At 50.4% G+C, this 19,679-nt stretch overlaps 1 protein-coding gene across 4 annotated transcripts in view; it reads left to right on the top strand.

Annotated features, from left to right (window-relative positions):
- Window positions 1-19,679, top strand: part of ARHGAP22 (Rho GTPase activating protein 22) — a 135,698-nt gene that overhangs the window by 95,445 nt on the left and 20,574 nt on the right. For 2 of the 4 annotated variants that reach the window (XM_038578022.1, XM_038578024.1), the window contains one exon: window positions 10,496-10,624. The exons of 1 other annotated variant lie outside the window; for it this stretch is intronic. In XM_038578022.1, the coding sequence (XP_038433950.1) occupies window positions 10,496-10,624 (129 nt within the window). Of the gene's footprint in view, window positions 1-10,495; window positions 10,673-19,679 lie in introns of all 4 variants that reach the window. One more of the 4 variants, XM_038578021.1, reaches the window with a different exon arrangement.

Raw genomic sequence — 19,679 nt, 5'->3', positions numbered from 1 at the left:
TTTCCTTGGAGAAACAGAGTCAAGAGAGCCCTCAAAGATCCATGGGGACCTGAGTCTTTCCTCTAGTCACTGGGACACCTGATGGTCTGCCCTCCACCCCTCCCAGCCCCCCGGGCCAGCATCACTTCAGTGATAGGTGGTGCCAGAACTGAGGCTCACTGGGCCTGTGGCAGGCAGGCTGGGCTGCCCTGGTGATGGAGCAGAGCAGGGAGGCTGAGTAGACACTACCTTCCCTTGTCTCCTTTTTCTCTCAAATTTATGACAATAAAAAGGCTTTCTAGAAATGGAGAAGTGGGTTGTCAGCCTCCTTTCATCCCCTGGCTGAGGGCTGCTGCCACCTAGGACACATAAGACACAAACCTCAGTCTCTTTGGAACCTAATCTCAGAGGTGGCATCTGTCACCTTTTGCCATTTCTATTCATTGGAAGCAAGTTACTAGGTTCAGCCCATGTTCCAGAGGGTGTGACGCCAGGAAGCAGGGTTCACTGGGGGCTCTCTCAGATGCTGCCACCACAGGAATGAGCAGGGTTCACTGGGGGCTCTCTCAGATGCTGCCACCACAGGAATGGAGCCAGGACACAGGCAGCCTGACTGCCTGGGTTCAGATCCTTCACCCACAAGAGTGGGGTATGAGTGGCCAAAACTCTAGGGGACCAGTTAGCAGGCGATTTCTCCTTGTTGACCAGAGCCATTGGGAAGTGGTACCTGGTTAGCCATGTGACCTCAGACAAATTACTCATCCTCTGTTTTCTCATCTGCAAAGTGGCTCTCATACTTGTACCACCTAGGGTCATTGTAAAGCTAAAATAATGAGCTCCACTATGCAGTTTGCAGAAACCAGGCCCAGAATATTGTAAAGACCCAATAAAACTTGGATGTTGTACTAAGAGAGATTGCTTGTCACTTCCACGGAGCTTTCCATGTGTCCCCACAGTGACCACTGCTGTTCATTGAACTCCCACCCTTTTCCAGACACTGGACAAGTCTTTGGGGATACTGGCCAGACCAAGGGAGGAATGCTCTGCTTCTGTGAAACTTGCATCCTTTAGCAGAGACACAATAAACAAGTATACACATAAATAAGCTAATTTACCAGTGTGATAAACTCTATAGAAAAAAAGTAGGATTGTAATTGGGCGGAAGGGACAGTTATTTGGCAGAGGTTCCCATGTGGGGAAGGGGAGTGCTTCCGTAGTTGACATTGGTGCTGAGATGTGAAGGTGCAAGGGAGCTGGCCCCACAGGGAACTGGGAGAAAGACATCCTGAGTGCCCCTGAGTACACACTAGCAGAAGAGGGTGACTCTGAAGAAGAGAAAGGGAACCCAAATGACTGATTGCTGGAAGGGTGGGCAAGTGGGAGGATATGTGGTCAGGGAACCTGGGACCCCAAGATCCCAGGAGAGTTAGATTTTATTCCAAGAACAGTAGGCCCTCTGAAGAGTTTTAAGCAGATGTGCTTTGTTCTTAATTGGCTGCTTTTCTTTGTTGAAGGGATGGATGGATGGATGGATGGATGGATGGATGGACGGACGGACGGACAAATGGGGAGGGAGAGATGAGCACATAAACAGATGGCACCACCAGCAGCACCAGCATAACAGCTCACCAGTGTATAGAGCCCGTTGCCCGCCCCGGAGCTTTAGGAAATAACCTGACACCTCTCCTGGAAGGAATGGGTGATGCAGGAGAGCTAGCCAGGTTGGTAAGGGGGCTGTCTCCAGCTCTCTTTCTCAAGGATAGTGGAGACACCATAAGAATGACAGCTAATCTCATGGAAAGAGTCCCACCAAACAGCTAAAGTCAAGTCCTGATTGTGCCAGTTGGGTGGCCCTGGGCCACTGGAAGACCTGGGGGCCCTGACTTCCCTGTCTAAGGCAGGGATTATGGTGCCTTCCACAGCCTGTGCAGGTGGCCTGCCCAGCTTCCGGCTTCCTCGTCTCCGTCAGTTCCCACCAGAACTTCACCAGGTAGATCCGGTTATTGGCCTCATTTTGGTGAGTCTGAAAGATTCTATGGCCAGTAAGTGCTGATGTTCATGGAATTCCCACCAACCCCCCGAGGTGGGTCCTCCAGGTCTCCACTTGGAGAGGACCCTGAGGCCCAGAGTTGGTGGGTGATCTGGGGCCCTAGGGAACTGGGGGACTGGATAGAGCCAACGGGAGGCTGCAGGCAGGTGGGTAGGCACTTGCTGAGCTGTGGGTGGGAACGCGCAAGGTGGCTGGTGCAGGGCACTTGCAGCGGGATTTCCCCCCTGGGAAACCCTGCAGCCCCTGGGCCCCTGCAGGGAGGTGGGAGGGCCCCACGGTTGGGGGGGAGGGAAGGCCTCTGGCCTCCTTGCCCCGCCCCCAACAGTCCTGGCTTTGGGTCACTGACAAGTGCAGAAGTTCCCCAAAGGAGACGAAAGGGCCCTGCCCAGGGGCCCACGCAGCAGCCACAGCCCCTGCATGCTGCTCCCCTGCCCCACACCCCTGCCCGCTGCACCAAGCCCTTCTGCCCCGCCAGGCGTCTAAAGAGAAACAGGCGTCAGCCCAGGGGTAAGTGGGCAGTCTGTAGAGACACTAGGCCAGGGGTGACTAACCCTTGAAGGGCATGTGGCATTCGTTCGGTGACTCCAACCAGGTCAAGAGAAATGAGTGGAGACAGAGGATGGAGTGGAGGGGCGGCTTGGACAGGGGTTGGCTTCAGCCTGGTGTGGGCTGTCAGGGAGGCGCAGGGATGCAGCCCCTGAAGACCAGGCCAGCTGGCTCCGGGGCCTGGCTCATTGCACCCCTGACCCCCACAGTCTCCACAGGTCTGGGGGTGGAGGTTCTCCCTCTCCCCTCCTGCCCCAGCTTGGAGACTGGCCTGTAACCACTAACACATATGGCTACTGAGCACTTGAAATGGGCTAGCCTGGATGTGGTGTTAGTACAAAATATACACTAGATTTTGAAGACCTGGTATAAAAAATATATTAAAATTATCAATTATAGGTTGAAATAAATGGTACTATTTTGGTTGTGTTGGAAAAATTTGTTATACAAAATAATTTGTATAATACTTGTCTCTTTATACTTTTTATTTTTTATTTATACTTTTTAAATGTAGCTACCAAAACACTTAAAATTATACGTGCAGCAAATAAAATAAAATATTAAAAAATAAATAAATAAAATAAAAATATATGTGTAGCTTGCATTATATTTCCATTGGACCACACTGCCTCAGATAGCCATACTCTCTTACTGGGCCTTCACCCCTGGGAATCCATCACCTGGGGCTTCCCTGGGGCTCCCCACTCCCCTGGGCTCCTAGTAGAAAGACGGAAGGCCCAGGGACAGGTCATATATTGCAGTTACTGTCACCTTTAAATAGTAACTTCTTTTATTTTTTAAACAATTTTCCATAATTGCTGGCCTGATACAGTGTTTGATTAATTACATCAGAATGACAGTGTTTTTCACCTGAATGTCCTAGAATGAGTTCTATGTGCTACAGTGGTTTAAAAAATGCCTTCATAAATATCACTTATTCTTTTTTTTCTTTTTATTATAAAGTTTTTATACAGAAAAGTTGAGAGAGAGGGGTTCCTGTCCTGGAACCCCTGCCAGGATCCACTGCATTTTGGAGTCACCTCCTCTCCCCTGAAGCCCCTTGCGTGGGTGGAAAGAGAGACTCAAGCACAAAAAGAGTTTCTTAAATTGAGGAACTCAGAGGGGAAGAAAGCCCAGCTGGGAACAGGAAAAGCTGGGTTAAGGGTTCTGGCTGAGTCACCTGGGGGCCAGTCCCTTGAACCTAGTGGGGACAGGGTTAGGAACCAGTTTGCCTAGGGACTGATTTTACAGCTTGGACATGTTTCTAAACATCTCTGGACTTCAGTTTCCTTTCCTGTAAGATGGAGATAATGTTACCACTTCGTTCATGAGTGTTCAGACATGATGCTCATCTATTCGTTAACATCATGCCTACCTTAGTGCGAGCGCTATGTGTGCATCCATCATGTTGGTTCTGCTGCTGCTGCAGTTAACCTTCATCACAGACTCTCTGCATGCCCTTCCTGGCCGGTCACTGCTCGGTGTGCTGGAGTTGCTGCTAAGATAGACAAAATGAGGATGGACCAAAAATAAACATTATGAATAAACACATCACATATATACATAAATTATAATAAACACATAAATTATATGTGTACTGGATTGTGATAAGTGCTGTGGAAAAATTAAGGCTGGGAAGGGGCATGGGTTGCAGTGGGTGATGACGTTTAAATAGGGTGATCAGGACAAATTCCCTAAGAAGGTGACATTTGAGGACAGACCTGAAGGAGGCAAGGTTGTGTCTGGGAGAACAGCTCCCCCAGGCAACAGCAAGAGCTGTTGGTGCAAAGACCTTCAGGCCAGGGTGTGCCTGGTGGTTTGAGTAATGGGAGTAATGGCTGAGAGCTAAGGAGAGAGCAGCCATGAAGTTAGAGGAGTAGCTGGAGGGCTGGGGAGGACGGGCTGGGGCAGGGCAGGGAGTGGGGGGGAATGGCTTGGAAGATCTTCACGAGGACTCTGCTAACAGGGGCACATTTTGCTTTGAGGGGAGGTGTGTGAGCTGGTTTGGGTCTTACTGGGCCATTGTGGCTGCCATATTGAGAACAGACCATAGGGGCCTGGAGACCATGCCAGTAATCCAGATCCGGAAGGATGGTGGCTGGGACCAGGTCCAACAGTGAACAGTGGTCAGATTTTGAGTATCTTTTGACAGAAGAGCCAGTAGAACTTACTGATAGGAATAGATGTGAAATGTGAAAGAGCAGAGCTGAGGATGCATCTGGTTTCTGCTTGAGTAGCTAGAAGAGGGAGTCACCCTGACCAGAGAAGGGCAGGGTGGGGCAGATCCAGAGATGGATTTTGTTCTTGCTAAGTGGAAGGTGGCTGGAGACATCCCAGTAGAGCTGTGGGGGTGGGCAGTGTTCAGTGAGTCTGGAGGGCAGAGGACAGTGAACTTGGAAGTCAACAGCATGGGGATGGCACAGAAAGTCCTGAGACTGCATGAGCCCCCCAGAGGACAGTGTGGGTCACTCTGGGGAGCAGGGGAGGGAAAAGGTGACCTCAGTTCTCTGCTGAGGTACCCGATTGCCCAGCACTGAGGTGGGAGCGCAAGAGGAGGCTGGGATGGTGGACAAGGTCGTGATGACTTTCAGACCGGCCATTCTGTGCCTGTGGGACATCACACACGTGTAGAATCATAAAAGACATTTAGACTCAGAGGAGGTATACATTTGGTTGCTCCATATCTGATTCTTAACTGGGGGCAGCTTTGCCCCCCACGGGACATTTGGCAACCTATAGAGATTTTTTTGGTGGTCAGCCTGGGAGGGACAGTCTGCTGTGAGCATCGGTGGCAAGCGGTGGGGGATGCTGCAAAACTCCTCCTCTGCACGAGACCACCCACCACCACCACAAGGAAGAAATATCAGTAGTGCTGAGGTGGGAAAATTCCGCTCTCTGTCGTACTTAGTTGAAGGTGATAATAAAAGTGAGCATTTAAAGAGCACTTGCTAGAGGCCTGGTGCTAAACTAAGCTCCAGAGAAGGTAGCAGCCAACCTAGATTTTCTTCACCCTCCAGGGGTGTGACTGACCCTTGGGGAGGGTAAGGCACTGGGCTCCCCCTGGTGGAGCTGAGGGCACAACCCAGGTCAGGCTCAGCCCTGTTCAGGGAGTCCTCAGAGGCCTGTGACATGTATCAGGACGGAATGGAAGCACAGGGGCTGCACAGACTGTTTTTAAAAGGACACGGGAAAACCAAAAACAGGAGCACGAGACTCTCAGCTTTTATGATGCATGTCTTCCTGAAATAATTGGCTACTGCGATTTTTTTCTTTAAATCTCATACACCTCTTTCCTGAGCAGTAGAGAAAAAAGTTTGCATAAATAATTGAATGCTGTAGAAAATCCTAGAGTTTGCCTTAATGACCTATTTTATCTTCCTTGCATTCCCCTTTGCTTCCAGAGGAGGGTTTGTATTATAAATAGAGAATGAGTGCATACTTGAACAAACCTAGGTTTGAATCCTGGGCCTTCCACTTGCTCGTGAGCTAAATATTTAACTTTTCAGGGCTTCAGTTTATTCATCTGGGTCAGTAACACTCCTTCCTACGGTGTTCATGAGGACTAAGTGTGACTATGTGTGTTAAGCACCTTGCACAGTGTTTTACATGTAGTAGATCCTTAAAAGTGGTAGCGGGACTTTCACTTCTGGAGAAGATGGAGCCTACCACTGTCACAGGTCCTGGGGCCTAGGAAGTGTCTTTGGGGACTATTGTTCTACCCACCGCACTATCGAAAAATAAAACACGGAGAAAGGAGAATTTAATAAGAACAAACAAGAGTATCAGTGAGCTGTCAGATAACTTCAGGTTTGCCTAATATACTTGGAAGCTCAAAATGGGGAGAGGGGACAGAAGAATATATTTGAAGCTGTAATGGCCCCAGATTTCCCGGATGTTATGAAAACTATAAACCCAGAAATCTAAGAAGCTCAATGAGTCCTAAATACTAGAAACATGAAGAAAACTATACTGAGGCACATCACAATCAGATGGCTCAGGAGCTGAAAAAGAAGAAAGACACATTACATGCAGAGGAACCAACATGAAGGGGTCTGCAAATTTCTCTTCAGAAACAATGCTCGAAGAACACTTACCAGACCATACTCTGGGGCAAAACCAAGTCCTCAAGAAATTCAAATCATACATGTGTTCTCTGACCACAGTGGAATTAAATTAGAAATCAGTAACAAAGATTTCTGGAAAATTCCCCCAACTTGGAGACTAACACATTTCCAGATAACTCATAGGTCAAAGAAGAAATCTAAAAGGAAGTTATTTTGAATTGAAAATGTTTTGAGCTGAACTAAAATGAATACTACACAACATACCAAAATTTGGGGGTTTCTGTAAGCATTACTTAGAACAAGTATAGCACTGATCACTGTAAGCACCTAGAGAAAGAAGACCTGATTCAACCCGAAGTAGACAGATGAGAAAAAGTCCTAAAGATTAGAGATGGAATCAGTGAACTAGAATAGACATTTGCAGTCTACAACCTGTAGTTGGTTCCCTCTTTTTGGAAATGAAGCTTTACACAAACACAACTGTGCCCTTTGGTTTACATATTGTCTGTGGCTGCTTTTTAGCTATAACAGCAGAGTGAGTGGTTATGGAAGAGACCATATGGCCTTACAACCTAAAATACTTACTGTCTAGCCCTTTAAAAGTTTTCTGGGGGCGCCTGGGTGGCTCAGTTGGTTAAGCATCTCTGCCTTGGGGTCAGGTCATGATCGAGCCTCAAGTGGGCCTCCCTTTTCAGGGGGGAGTCTGCTTCTCCCTCTGCTCCCTTCCCCTCACTTGTATGCTCTGTCTCTCTCAAATAAATAAATAAAATCTCTTTAAAAATTTGCTGGGCAGCCCCAGTGGCACAGCGGTTTAGCGCCGCCTGAAGCCAGGGGTGTGATCCTGGAGACCCGGGATCGAGTCCCACGTCGGGCTCCCTGCATGGATCCTGCTTCTCCCTCTGCCTATGTCTCTGCCTCTCTCTCTCTGTGTGTGTCTCTAGGAATAAATAAATAAAATCTTTTAAAAAAATTTGCTAACCAGAAACATATTAAATAAAATCTATAAAACAAGAAGCTAGGTTTTTGAGATAAAAAAAATTGGTAAGTCTCTTGCAATACAGATCAGAGGGGAAAAAAGAAGAAGATACAATTACCATCAGAAATGAGAGGTGACATTACTACAGATTCTTCAGATATTTAAAAGATAATAAGGATGTTTTATAAATAACTTTCTTCCAATACATGTAACAACTAAGATGAAAGAAATTAATTGAAAAACACAAACTACCAAAGCTCACTCAAGAAGAAATACACACACACACACACACACACACACACACACATTTTTAAAAGATTTTATTTGTTTATTCATGAGAGACACACACAGAGAGAGAGAAAGAGGCAGAGACACAGGCAGAGGGAGAAGCAGGCTCCATGCAGGGAACCCGACGTGGGACTCGATCCCTGGTCTCCAGGATCAGGCCCTGGGCTGAAGGTGGCGCTAAACCGCTGAGCCACCAGGGGCTGCCCACATGTATATATTAAAGAAATTGGATTTGTTATTAAAAACCTTCCCACAAAGAAAACTCCAGGTCTAGGTGGCGTTACCATTGCATTTTATCAAATTTTTAAAGTATGAAATAAATAGCAATTGTACATGAACTCTTCCCAAAAAATAAAAAGAAGGAAATAGTTACCAGCTTATTCTGTGAGGCCAGAGTGACCCTGGTACCAGAACCAGATGAAGACATTCTGGCGAGAAGTGGAACTCCTGGAACTCCGGTGTGCGCTGGCAGGAATGTAATGGTGACGTCACTTGGGAAATCAGTTGTGGCTGTTTCTTAAAAAGCTGAAGGTAGGTATATGAAACTATGCAGAAATAAACACACGAGCCGGCTTGGAGCGTCATCGGGGCAGGACTCTAGGCCGGGGCACAGCTGTACATGAGCGCTCCTGCCAAGCTCTGGGCGCGATGGGTCCAAGTTTGGTGGGAAACTTGAATGAAGCATGTGGGACATGAGCGGCTCTCTTAAGGGAAAAGGATTTAAAACAAGAGGTCAAGATGAGGTACAAAAGTGAGGATTTATTTAGGATAAGCAAGTAACTACATCAAATTCTTGGAGTCCTAGATCTCTTTCTCCTGAGTCATCTTGAGACACCGGTTCAGAGAAGCTTCTGTAGAAAGGCTCCCTGCTGGCATCTGGCTTCCCCTCCCCACTTTCCCCACCTCAGTGGCAGTGCCCCCACCCTGTGCTATGGGGTGACCACTGCAGGCCACCGAGTCACCGGCATGGCCTCTCTGTCTTTGGGCTCTGCCCCGGCTCCGCTCCCCTCCGTCTCTGCAGCCCTGCTGCCCAGTGGCTGTGCGGGCCTGAAGGAGCAGGGCTTGTGTGTGCAGAGAGGGCTCCAGAAGGCATCCTGGGCTCCTGACGAGCTTGTCTCCTTGTCTCCTTGCTCGCCACAAGCTTGCTCCTGAGCTTTGGGACACACGGGCCTCTCCAGCCTCCTGGTCTGCCCGGATGCCACACATCCCATCGGTGAGGACACAGCCCATCTGGGCTCTAGCTCTCAGAGCCCTGCCCTCCGCTCTGAGGTCCTTGGGGGCTTTGCCATGACCGCTGTCAGACTGGCCCATGTGGGCTCCTTGTCCATGAGTGGTGACAAGAGCATGGGCTGGGTCAGAGCCCAGAGCGGGGGCCTTGGAATTCCAGGCCCTACTGTGTAGTAACTGTGTTGAGTTCAAGCACGTTCCTAATCCCTCTGTGCCTCCCTTTCCTCGTCTGTAAAATGCAGGAAGTAATAGGACCACAGAGTCTTTGCAAAGATGAAAGAGTCCTAGGAGGGCTGGTGTGTCCTTCAGTCTTGTCCACCTAAGGGTCTGCAGCTTCTAGAAGAGTCCCAGGCCGGTATCAGGCACTCAGGAAGCACTTGCTCCTGTCTGGTCTCTGGCCTGGGGCTGCAGGCTCTCACAAGGGGTGTGCCGGGTCTCACAGTTCTCCCTTGCTGCTGCCCCATGCTCTCAAGAACCCAGGGCCCTGGGACTCACACCCCACCTGAAGATGGTCCTGCTGAGGGTCTGAGGCTCTGGGGCCAGAGCCAAGTAGATGGGGGAGTTACATAGTGCAGGATGTTGGGGATGAACAAAGACAAGATCGTTCTTGAACACTGCTTCAGCCCTATAAAGTTCAGTACAGATGCATTTTGGGTACATCCCAAAGATCCGTTCACTTACATATGAAAATGCAAGAAGCACTGAAGCTGCCTTAGAGGAAAGGTCACCTCATGAACATCAGTCTGAGTTTTCTTGTCCTTCCATCCTTAGGTAACAGTCCAATGTCTAGCTGTGAGTAGGGATAGGTGGAGAATTCCGGAGCGTTTGGCTCCATGCTGGTTTAATATCAAGCCTCTGTGATGTTGCTACTTCTGGAGAACCAAGTCTCACCTTCAGGCTAGCTGAGGAAGGCAGGCTGTCATGTCAGAGCCTGAGGTAAAAGCACAGAGTGAAGCTGCCCTGTGTCCTGAGGAGGTAGAAGAAAGCTGATTTAAAACAGAATACGTAGTGAGGCTGCTCTGGGCTACGAACTTCTCCCAGCTAGCCTCAAATCTGCTTTTTCCCTAACTGTGTGTGTGGGGGGGGAGGGGGCGGAGGGGCTCTAATGATTTCTGGTTTGATGTGGAAATACAACAAAGAGCAAGGCTGAACGTCGAGACCTGGGAGGGCCCCAAGGCAGACACGTGAAGTGTGAAGGGTGGGTGTTCCCAACCCAGAACCAGCAGCCTGGCCCTGGAGGGCAGGGCTGGGAGAGGGGCCTTGTCCCACGCAGGGAAGAAGAGGCTACCAGGCATGGGGTGGGAGGCGCACCCTGCTGTCCACACAGGGGCCTTGCAGGTAAGCCTGTATCTCCCTGTCTTGCAGGTGGTGTCGGGTTGCGGGAGAAGGTGCCGGCCAACCCCGAGGCGCTCCTACTCATGGCCAGTTCCCAGCGTGACATGGAGGACTGGGTGCAGGCCATCCGCCGGGTCATCTGGGCCCCACTTGGCGGAGGTACTGCCCGTAGGTCTCATGCTCACCCTCTAGAACCCTTGCCTTCAGGTAATCATGCCCCTCCACCCTGCATGGAGCCCGTATGGCCCCTCTCACTCAGGGCTCACTGTCTGTGTCCCGAGCGCTGGCAGCGTGTAGACCACGCTCACTTCCCCGGCTGCCAGCCCTCAGGAATCACACCTCCCGGGTACCAGGTGGGCAGCAGCAGGGGAATCAAAACATGCCCTCCGCCTACTAGAGTCCTAGGGTGTGTGCGTGCTCGCCTCCCTGCATCCAGACCATGCTGGGTAGGTGTTCGTGATGTGGTGTGCACTAGGTACGGTGCCCTTCCCTCTGCCGTGCCCCACTGCAGCCACACGGGGCCGTGGCGCTGCCCACACAGCCTGCACCCTCTTCCTGATCTGAGAGCTGCACTTGCCATTTGCTCACTTACACCTTTATTAAAACCACGTATCGGATGCCTGAGATGTACCCAGTCATATTCCAGGCACTAGGAATTCAGTGATAAGCGAGATAGAGGATTCCTCTACCCTCCCGTCCCATCCTTCGCCCAGCAAGAGATAGACAATAGGCAAGTAGAGGTGTCATATGATGTTGAGTAGAGAGAAACATAATGAAGTCAAGCTAAGTAGGATGATAGGGGATGCTGTGTTAGATGCTGTAGCCCAGCCAGCTCAGGGAAATGGCCAGGAGGGCCAGGGGAATGCCGGGTGAGGAACATTCAGTCAGAAGTGCAAGTGCAAAGGTCCTGAGGCAGGAATGAGAGATGTGGACACAGAATCTCAGGAAGGCCTGCGGGTCTTAGGATATGAGGACAGGAGATGTTACTGGAGCCTTGGGCACATGGTGGGGATCTTAGACTTTGTTCTAAAGTGATGGGGCATCAAGGAGGGCTCTGAGCAGGAGATAGACATGACCTGACTGGGATTTGTTAAGGGGCCTCTGGCTGCCATGTGAGAGGTGGAGCAGAGAGAGATGAGGAGATGCAGCAGGCAGAGAGAGCCGTCAGACTGGGGCAACGGGAAGCACAGGCTGGCCTGGGCATGGAGGAGATGGTGAAGAGCTACCAGCCACAGGTGTATTCTGAAGGCAGAGCTGCTGGGTTTGCTGAGGGACATGGGGTGCAAGAGAAGGGCAGGTTGGCCCCTGGCTGTGCAGCTGCTGTCTCTGTAGGTTGGTGTCCCTCCATGGTCATCATGAGAAGAGCTTTGAGAAGGGGTCACCTGCTGGCTGGGCTGAATGCGGAGACCAGGAGCTGCTGGCTTGTGACCGTGCAAGCCATGGATGTCTCCTGTCCCCCCAGGTGTCTGGGAGTGTACAGTCCATGCTGGGCACAGGCTCACCTCGGGGGGCTCAGAACCCATCTCCAGACCAGTGTGCCCGATAGGCTGGGCCTCTTCTTCACCCCGTGCCTCGCCAGCTCTCCTCGGCCCCTCCTGGCTGTGGCCTGCCTGGCCACCTTTCCTAGAACCGTGAGTCTTCATGTAGCACAGTCGATAGAACTTTGAGAGGCCGTTTCTTCCCTGTGCAGCATACACAGCCTCACAGTGTTGGCCACAGCCTCCCTGCCTGCTCATGACTGTGGCACCTCCCACCCTAAGACCCTAAGCCCACCCGGGGATTTCTGCAGCCTTCACAGATGTCCTTCAATGCAGGGTGGTGGAAATTGAGCCCCTAGAACAGAGCAGAGCCCAGGAGCAAACCCTTGTGCTTGATTTATGACAAGCATATTGATATTGATTTATGGATATTGATTTATGACAGGTGCCACTGTGGACACAGGGGGGGAAGGAGAACATCGTCACGATCTTAGAGGATAGAAAGATTTTTTGCAGGAGTTACAAAAGTCATTCATCTTTTAGGAAAAGGTTCATAAATTATACTTCACAGAAGGAAGAGTGTCTGTTTTTAAAAGGTAGACCAGGAAAGTGAAAAGACAAGCTTCTAGGGTGGGAGAAGGTGTTTGCCACACACCCCAAACAAACAACTTATTCCTCAAACTCCCGTACATCAGTAAGGCAGAGACAGACAAGCCAGTAGAGGCTTGGGCAAGAGACTTGAGCAGGCTTTTCACCCAGACACATCCTCATGCCCCGTGAGCATGGGCAGTGGTGCTCAACCTTGCTAGTGATCAGGGCAGTCACCACCTGAAAGATTAAAAGAAGAAGGCAGGTGGTTTGCAGTGGTGACGAGGACAGAGAGCTATAGGCACTGCACGTATGACTAGGGAAACCTGCATTACCTGTGAACGTTCATGCTACGCACACCTAGGCCCCCGCAGATCCACTGCTAGGCATGTCCCAGGTGGAAATATGTGCACAAAGGGGCACCTGGCTGGTGCAGTCAACTCAGCATCCAACTCTCGATTTTGGCTCAAGTCATGATCTCAAGGTTGTAAGATTGAGCCTATGTCCAGCTCTGCGCTTAGCATGGAGTCTGCTTGAGATTTTCTCTCCCCTTCTGCTCCTCTCTCCATGCTCAATCTCTCTCTCTCTCAAAAAAAAACAAAAAACAAAAAACAAAAACAAAAACAAAACAAACAAAAAAAAACATGACAGAGATGCTGGGGACTTATACATGTCACATGTTCACAGCAGCCTTACTCATGATGGCCTGATACCAACCCAGTGTTTAGGAACAATACGATGGATAAATGCAGATGACTTGCCCTTGCAGCAGAAATGCTACAGCAATGAGGGAGAATTAACTACAGGTCTACCTAGCAACATGCATGAATTGTAGACATACCATGGGACAAGGGAAGCCCAGGAACATGCTATAGGGATGATTCCATTTCTGTGAAGTTATAAAAATAGGGGAGAAGGAAACTGTATTACTTGGAGATAGGTAGTTAGGCAGTAGAAATACAGAAAGGCAGGGAAATGAATGCTGTACAAGTCAGGGTAGTAGCCCTGGCTACACAGGCTTCATTTTATAATAATGTGTTAATCTATACATAGATGCCTTAGGTACGTGTCTGGATGTTACATATTTCAGTATATAAAATATTAAAAAAATAAGGAGAAACTGAAGGCCAAAGAGACTACAAAACTTGTCTAAGACATCCCAGCTAGGCAGGGAGCAAGGCTGAGAAATGGGGGTGGATGTTCTGACGCTGGACACCGGGCTTTGACTCAGACCATGCAGGGCGCTGGCACAGCCCATCGACACAGGGTGCTGTCTTCCGGCCACATGTCTCTCTCTTTCTCTCTGTGTCTTTCTCTTGCCCCCTTCTTCCCTTCCTCCTCTGTGCTTGCCCACAACTGGGACCCTTTGCAGAATCCCACATTAGACCCCAGATCTGACCCTCCCTCAGGCCCCTGGCATTTATCAAATTTCCCAGGCTGTGTGCTGAAGAGCTTGTAAGAATTAAAACAGGAACCGTCATCAAAGGTGCTTACCTCCCTTCTACCTGAAGCATAGAGGAAATGCAGAAATCCCAGGGGGTAGCAATGGCTGACATGTCTAGACAAGCAGTGGGCACTGGCAGGTGGGCTCAGCAGCCTCCGCAGGCTTCCTGGCAAAGCTGTTATTAGCCTGGGTTCCCCTGGAAGGGAGGCTTGGGGGATCAGTCCTTCTTTCACTACAAATCAGGGAGTCTGTGAGCCCTTTCAAGCTGTTTGTTCTGGCAGAGAGCGGCCACCTCTGACAGACAGGAGTGGGCAGTGTACCTGCCACCGTCAGGGGAGAGCTTGGCCGTCCCCACCAAGAGACCTGGGGGCCGGTGCACGGGCTCAGCCGAGCCTGTTACCGTCAATGGCCTGCCCAGAGGAGTCCCCAACTGTAGGGCCTCTTGTCTGGTCATGCATGCATTCATTCATTCATTCTGCTAGTCACTCATTCACTTAAGGATGTGTTCTAGGGGCCGGGGAATACAGCAGTGAGCAGGACAGACAAGGTCCCTGCCCTCCTTTGTGAACTGCACACTCTAGAAGAGAAAATAGGTAGCAGGTAGGATAAGGAAGCCCGTTGCAGGTTAGACAATGATGTGCTCAGTGGAGAAAGGTAAGGTGGAGAGTGGAGTGAGAGTGATGGGGGTCGGAATTTCATGACCTCTGAGTAAAGGAGATGAAAGGGTGAATTGCATGTATATCTGGGCGGAGAGTTTTGGAGGCAGAGGCAGCAGCGTCTGTGTTGGAAGAGCAGCAAGGAAGCCAGTGTGCCTGGAACAGACTCTGTGAAGATGGAGAGAGCAGGAAACAGGTCAAAGAGGCAATGAGGTGTAAATCAGTAGAGCCTTATCGTCACGGTGACAACTCTGGCTTTTCCTGAGGTCTGTGGTGCCATGGGTGGGTTTTGAACAGAGTGGCAGGGCCTGGTTTGGGTTCTAACAGGATCCCTCCAGCCATGTGTTGAGAACAGATCAAAGAGTGAAACAGGGAGACCAGTTAGGAGCTCATTATACAATAATGCCAGTGAGAGATGACAGCAGCTTGGCTCTAGATGCTACTGGTGATGAGAAGTGACTGAATTCTTGATATATGTTAAGGTAAAGGCAGTCATGTTTCCCTGCTGGAATGGGAGAAACACATAGAGAATGAGAGAAGTCAGGGTAATTAGCCATTGACTGAGATGCGAAAAACCACAGGAAGTACAGTGTTTGGAATGAAGACTGAGAGATCGCATTGGGGCTCAGTCTGAGACACCCGATAGAGACCTAAGTATACATGTCCAGCAGGCGGCTAAACATTCAAGGGTAGAGAATTGGAGAGAGGACTGGGTTGGAGAATCTGGGGGCTGTTGACCATGCATGGAGTTTGAGGCCATGAGGCTGGGTGACACACCGTGGAACGAGCGGAGGGACAGCAGAGGACCAGGGCTGAACTCTGAGCTGCAATCCGTTAGACATCAGGGGCAGAGGAGGAGCCAGCAGAAGCGGTTCAGAAGTGAGGAGTGGAGCTAGGAGTGAGCTGGGGACCCAGGGCTGAGTAAAGAGAATGTCTAGGGAGGAAGGAACAGTGATAGCGAGCACCATCGACAGACGAAGTGGAAGAGAGCGGACTTTGAGCACAGCTCCGCCGACCTGGGTGCATGGCTCTGGTGGCGAGCCGGCGATGAGAATGCTGGGCATGAAAAGGGTAAGGGGAGGGTATTGGAGCGTGACAATAACTGTCACGAACTGTTACAGCAAAACTGTTTCAAGAAGTTCGCTGTAAAGGGAGAGATAAATGGGGCAGGAGCTGGAGGGAAAGTCAGGTAAAGAGAGGATTGGCTTTTGTTTTGCTTTTCTAAGTCAGGAGACAAAACAGCAATGCGAAAGATTGATGGTACAGCAGGAGAGAAGACTGGCTGGAGCACTGACAGCTCTTCTGAATCTAGATGCGAGAATCCTCGACAAAATGCTTACAAATTGAATCCAGCAATACACAAAAGGATTGTACACCATGACCAAATGAGATTTTTTTTGAAATTTATTTATTGTTGAGAGACACAGAGAGAGAGAGGCAGAGACACAGGCAGAGAGAGAAACAGGTTCCACACAGGGAGCCCGATGTAGGACTCGATCCCAGGACCCCAGGATCAAGCCCTGACCTGAAGGCAGACGCTCAGCCGCTGAGCCACCCAGGCATCCCAGCCAATAAGCTTTATTCCAGGAATGCAAGGGTGGTTTACCATCTGAAAATCAACACTTGTAATACACCAATGGAAGAAAAGACAAAAACCACATGATACCTCAGGAGACTTGGAGAAAGCCTGTAATAAAATTTGGCTCCCTCTCATGATAAAAATATTCAAAGACCTAGGGATAGGGATAGAAAGGAAATTCCTCAACTTGATAAAGGGCATCTACAGAAAACCCACATGCACCATTATACTTATGGAGGAAGACAGGATCCTTTTCTGAGATCTAGAAGAAGGCACGGGTTCTCAGTTTCACTTCTGTTCAGCACTCTGCTGGAGGCTGTAGCCAGAGCACTTAGGCAAGAAAATGACATAAGATACATCCAGATTAGAAAGAAAGAAGGAAATAAACGTGTTTCTTATTTGCAGATAACATCTCCTGTACAGAAAACCTTAAGAAATCCACTAGAAAGCAATTAGAAGTCATAAAAAATTCAGCAAGACTGCAGGATGTAAGGTCAGTATGCACAAATCAATCGTATTTCTGTTCAATAGCAATGAGCAGACTGAAAATAAAATTAAGAAGACTTCATTTGCAGTAGCATCCGAAAGAAAAAAATACTTAGGAATCAATGTTAACAAAAAAAGTATAAAACTTCCTACTCTGAAAGTCACAAAACATAGTTTGAAAGAAATGGAAACAGACCCAAATGGATGCAAAGACATGTGTTCATGGATTGGAAGGCGTGATCTTGTGAAGAGGGTAACGCTGTCCCATGGATGTCTGGATTTCTGTGGCCAGCTCTGGGACCCAGGGTAGCCCCTCCGAACCAGCTCACTGTGAGAGGCAGGGCTGCCTGGAATCCAAAGACAACTATAAGCCCCTCGGAGGTGGATCTGATGTGGAGAGGAAGGTGCGTGGTGACACCAGTTGCACCGGTGGCTGAGAGGAGGCAGTATGCACACAGACTTCAGCATCGGGCTGTGGGCTGATGTGATCTGGCTTGGTCCTTTGCTTGCTGTGTGACCCTGGGTATGTCAGTTACCCTCTCTGTGCCTTTTTCTGCAAAATGGGAATGAGAGTATCTTTAAGAGAGATCGATGCAGAGTGCTCAGCAACCCCTCAGCACTAGGTGGCCCTGATTCATTCAGCAAACAGCACATCTATCCTGCATAGGCAGGGGATGTGACAGGGCAAAAGAGATCAGAGGGACCTTCTGTCCCACTCAAGACGGCCACTCACCAGGAAAGTAAATCACAGGTACAGAGCTGTGATTTGCCAGCGTTAGCGGGCATCCGAGTCACCCAGAGGAAGGCCTGTGAAAACACACTGCTGGTTCCTTCCTGCTCACTTGGGGGATGTCCTAGAGTTTGTATTTCGAACAAGTTCCCAGCTTCTCCTAGTGCTGCTGGCCTGGGGCCCACGTCCTGTGAACCTCTGTGTTTTAGAAGGCGGTGAGTGCTATCAAAGGAAACACAGACAGCAGTTTTAAATACAGTGGGGAGGGCGGGACATTCAAACAGTGTTGGGAGGTGAGAAGGCCAGCCAGGATGTCCGGGACCGAGGTGATAGCCTGGGCCACGGTGGAGCACGTCTGATGTGGTCTTGAACCAGCATGGAGGCAGATGGGCCTGAAGGGCGAGGGACAGGGCACATGGGGAGGAGTCTGCCGCCCAGGCCTCCTACACCCCTATAGGGATTTTGGCTCTCACTCCGAAGTAAAAGGGGCAGGAGGACATTGGAGGGCTTTGGGCTGAGGAGTGACGGCATCTGATCTACAGCTGGAAAGGGCCATTCTGACTGCTAACTCGTGAGGGACGAAAAGGCAAAGCCAGGACACAAATATTCGAGTTGCTCCAGGCAAGAGACAAGGGCGCTTTCGCTCTGGTGGGTGACAGTGAAAGTTAGCAGGTTCTGAGACTGTTCTGGAAATCAGACTGACAAGGGCTGGATGGGGGTGTGAGAGTGGGGGCAGGCAGGTCGACTCCGAGGGCTCGATGGGTGGCCGTGGGGACAGAGCTGTCATTAGCCAAGACAGAAGGACTCAGTGTAGAGTGTGTTTGGGGGTTGCGGCAAGACCGCAGTTCCATTGGGACACATCAGAGTTTGGGGTGTCTGTTTGGGATTTTTTTAAAGATTTACTTATTGATGAAGGACACAGAGAGGCAGGGAGCCTGATGTGGGACTTCATCCCAGGACCCTGGAATCATGCCCTGAGCTGAAGGCAGGCGCTCAACCACTGAGCCACCCAGGCATCCCTGGGGTGTTGTTTGTCCTTAAACCAGGGCAGGTGCTGTGTGGGCAGCTGGATGCGGGAGTCTGGGGGTTAGTGCTCAGTAACTAAGAGCACCGCAACTGTCCTGCTCACAAACCAGCAGGCACTGCCTAGTGCAGCCCAGAAGCCCTTTGTCCTGACCTGGCAAGTGGCAGCAGAGAGCCGTCATCCTGGGGCTGGGAACCCAGCTTTCTACTCGGGAACGCCGCCCCCAGTGACTGCCCTGTGCTGGGGATGGGTGCGAGGGGCCAGACAGCAGGCCTGCAGTGGCATCACAGCTTCGTTGCCCCAGCCCACTTGTGTGGCTTTTGCAGGCCACTGGAGACTTCCCTCTGGCCTTCTGGAGCCACTTTTCTCCCTCTTCAGTTCCTCAGAAATCACATGGAAGACAGAAGAAGAGGGGGGAAATGCAGCTTCCAGAAGCCACAGGGTAGGACACTTGACATGGAGACAATCCCAGCCTTGAGACAACTTGGAGGGATACAATGCAACCTCTTGAGTCCAGCCAGCAGAGTTTGCTGTTTGCTAGAATGACCTCTCCAAAGGAAGGCCCTCAAAGCACAATCAGGTTCAGGATGAAAGGTCACTGACCTAGCCTGGGCCAGCAGTGGTGGAGTTTGAGATCTTAGTGGACCACTTCTCCCCAGTGCTGCTTGCTTCATATCCCAACTCATCCAGGAGATTGAAGGAGAAAGTCTTATTTCTAGTTCCCCTGAATGTTGACCCACCAAGTCTGGGGGCCTGGCCGGGCCTTTCTGGGCAGCTCTTCCAAAAGGGGAGAGAATAGACTGTGGCTGATCTGGTCTGGGCTTCAGGTCACTAAGCCAACAGATGGGACACTCGAGCATGATCCTGGTACCTTCAGCATGGACCCTGACGGTCCACTAGCCAGGTGGAGGAGGAGACACCTCCAAAGGCGTTGGATGCTGTCCATGCCCCAGGCTCATAAAGGGAAGATCTGGCCTTTTCTGGGCATAGGGGTGGGTTCATGGAACCCTGGGGCCTCCTTCCCTTGCTGTGCTCCTGGGGTCTGTGAGCTCGCATCCCCAGGGCAGGGGAAATAGCTCCCAGCCACAGGCCCCTCTGACAGGGAGGGGAGCCCAGGGCTGTTTACCAGGAGGAGAGGTGAAGGAGCAGCTGCCTTACCTTGGGTGAGCCTGGCAAGCCAGCAAGGTGGTTTAGTGGGGGCTGCTCACCACTGCCTCCTGAGAAACTCG

This window comes from Canis lupus, chromosome 28 (assembly GCF_011100685.1).
Source record: "Canis lupus familiaris isolate Mischka breed German Shepherd chromosome 28, alternate assembly UU_Cfam_GSD_1.0, whole genome shotgun sequence".
NCBI classification, from domain to species: domain Eukaryota; kingdom Metazoa; phylum Chordata; class Mammalia; order Carnivora; family Canidae; genus Canis; species Canis lupus.
Note: the sequence above shows the minus strand (reverse complement) of the source record. Positions and strands in the feature narration are given on the sequence as shown.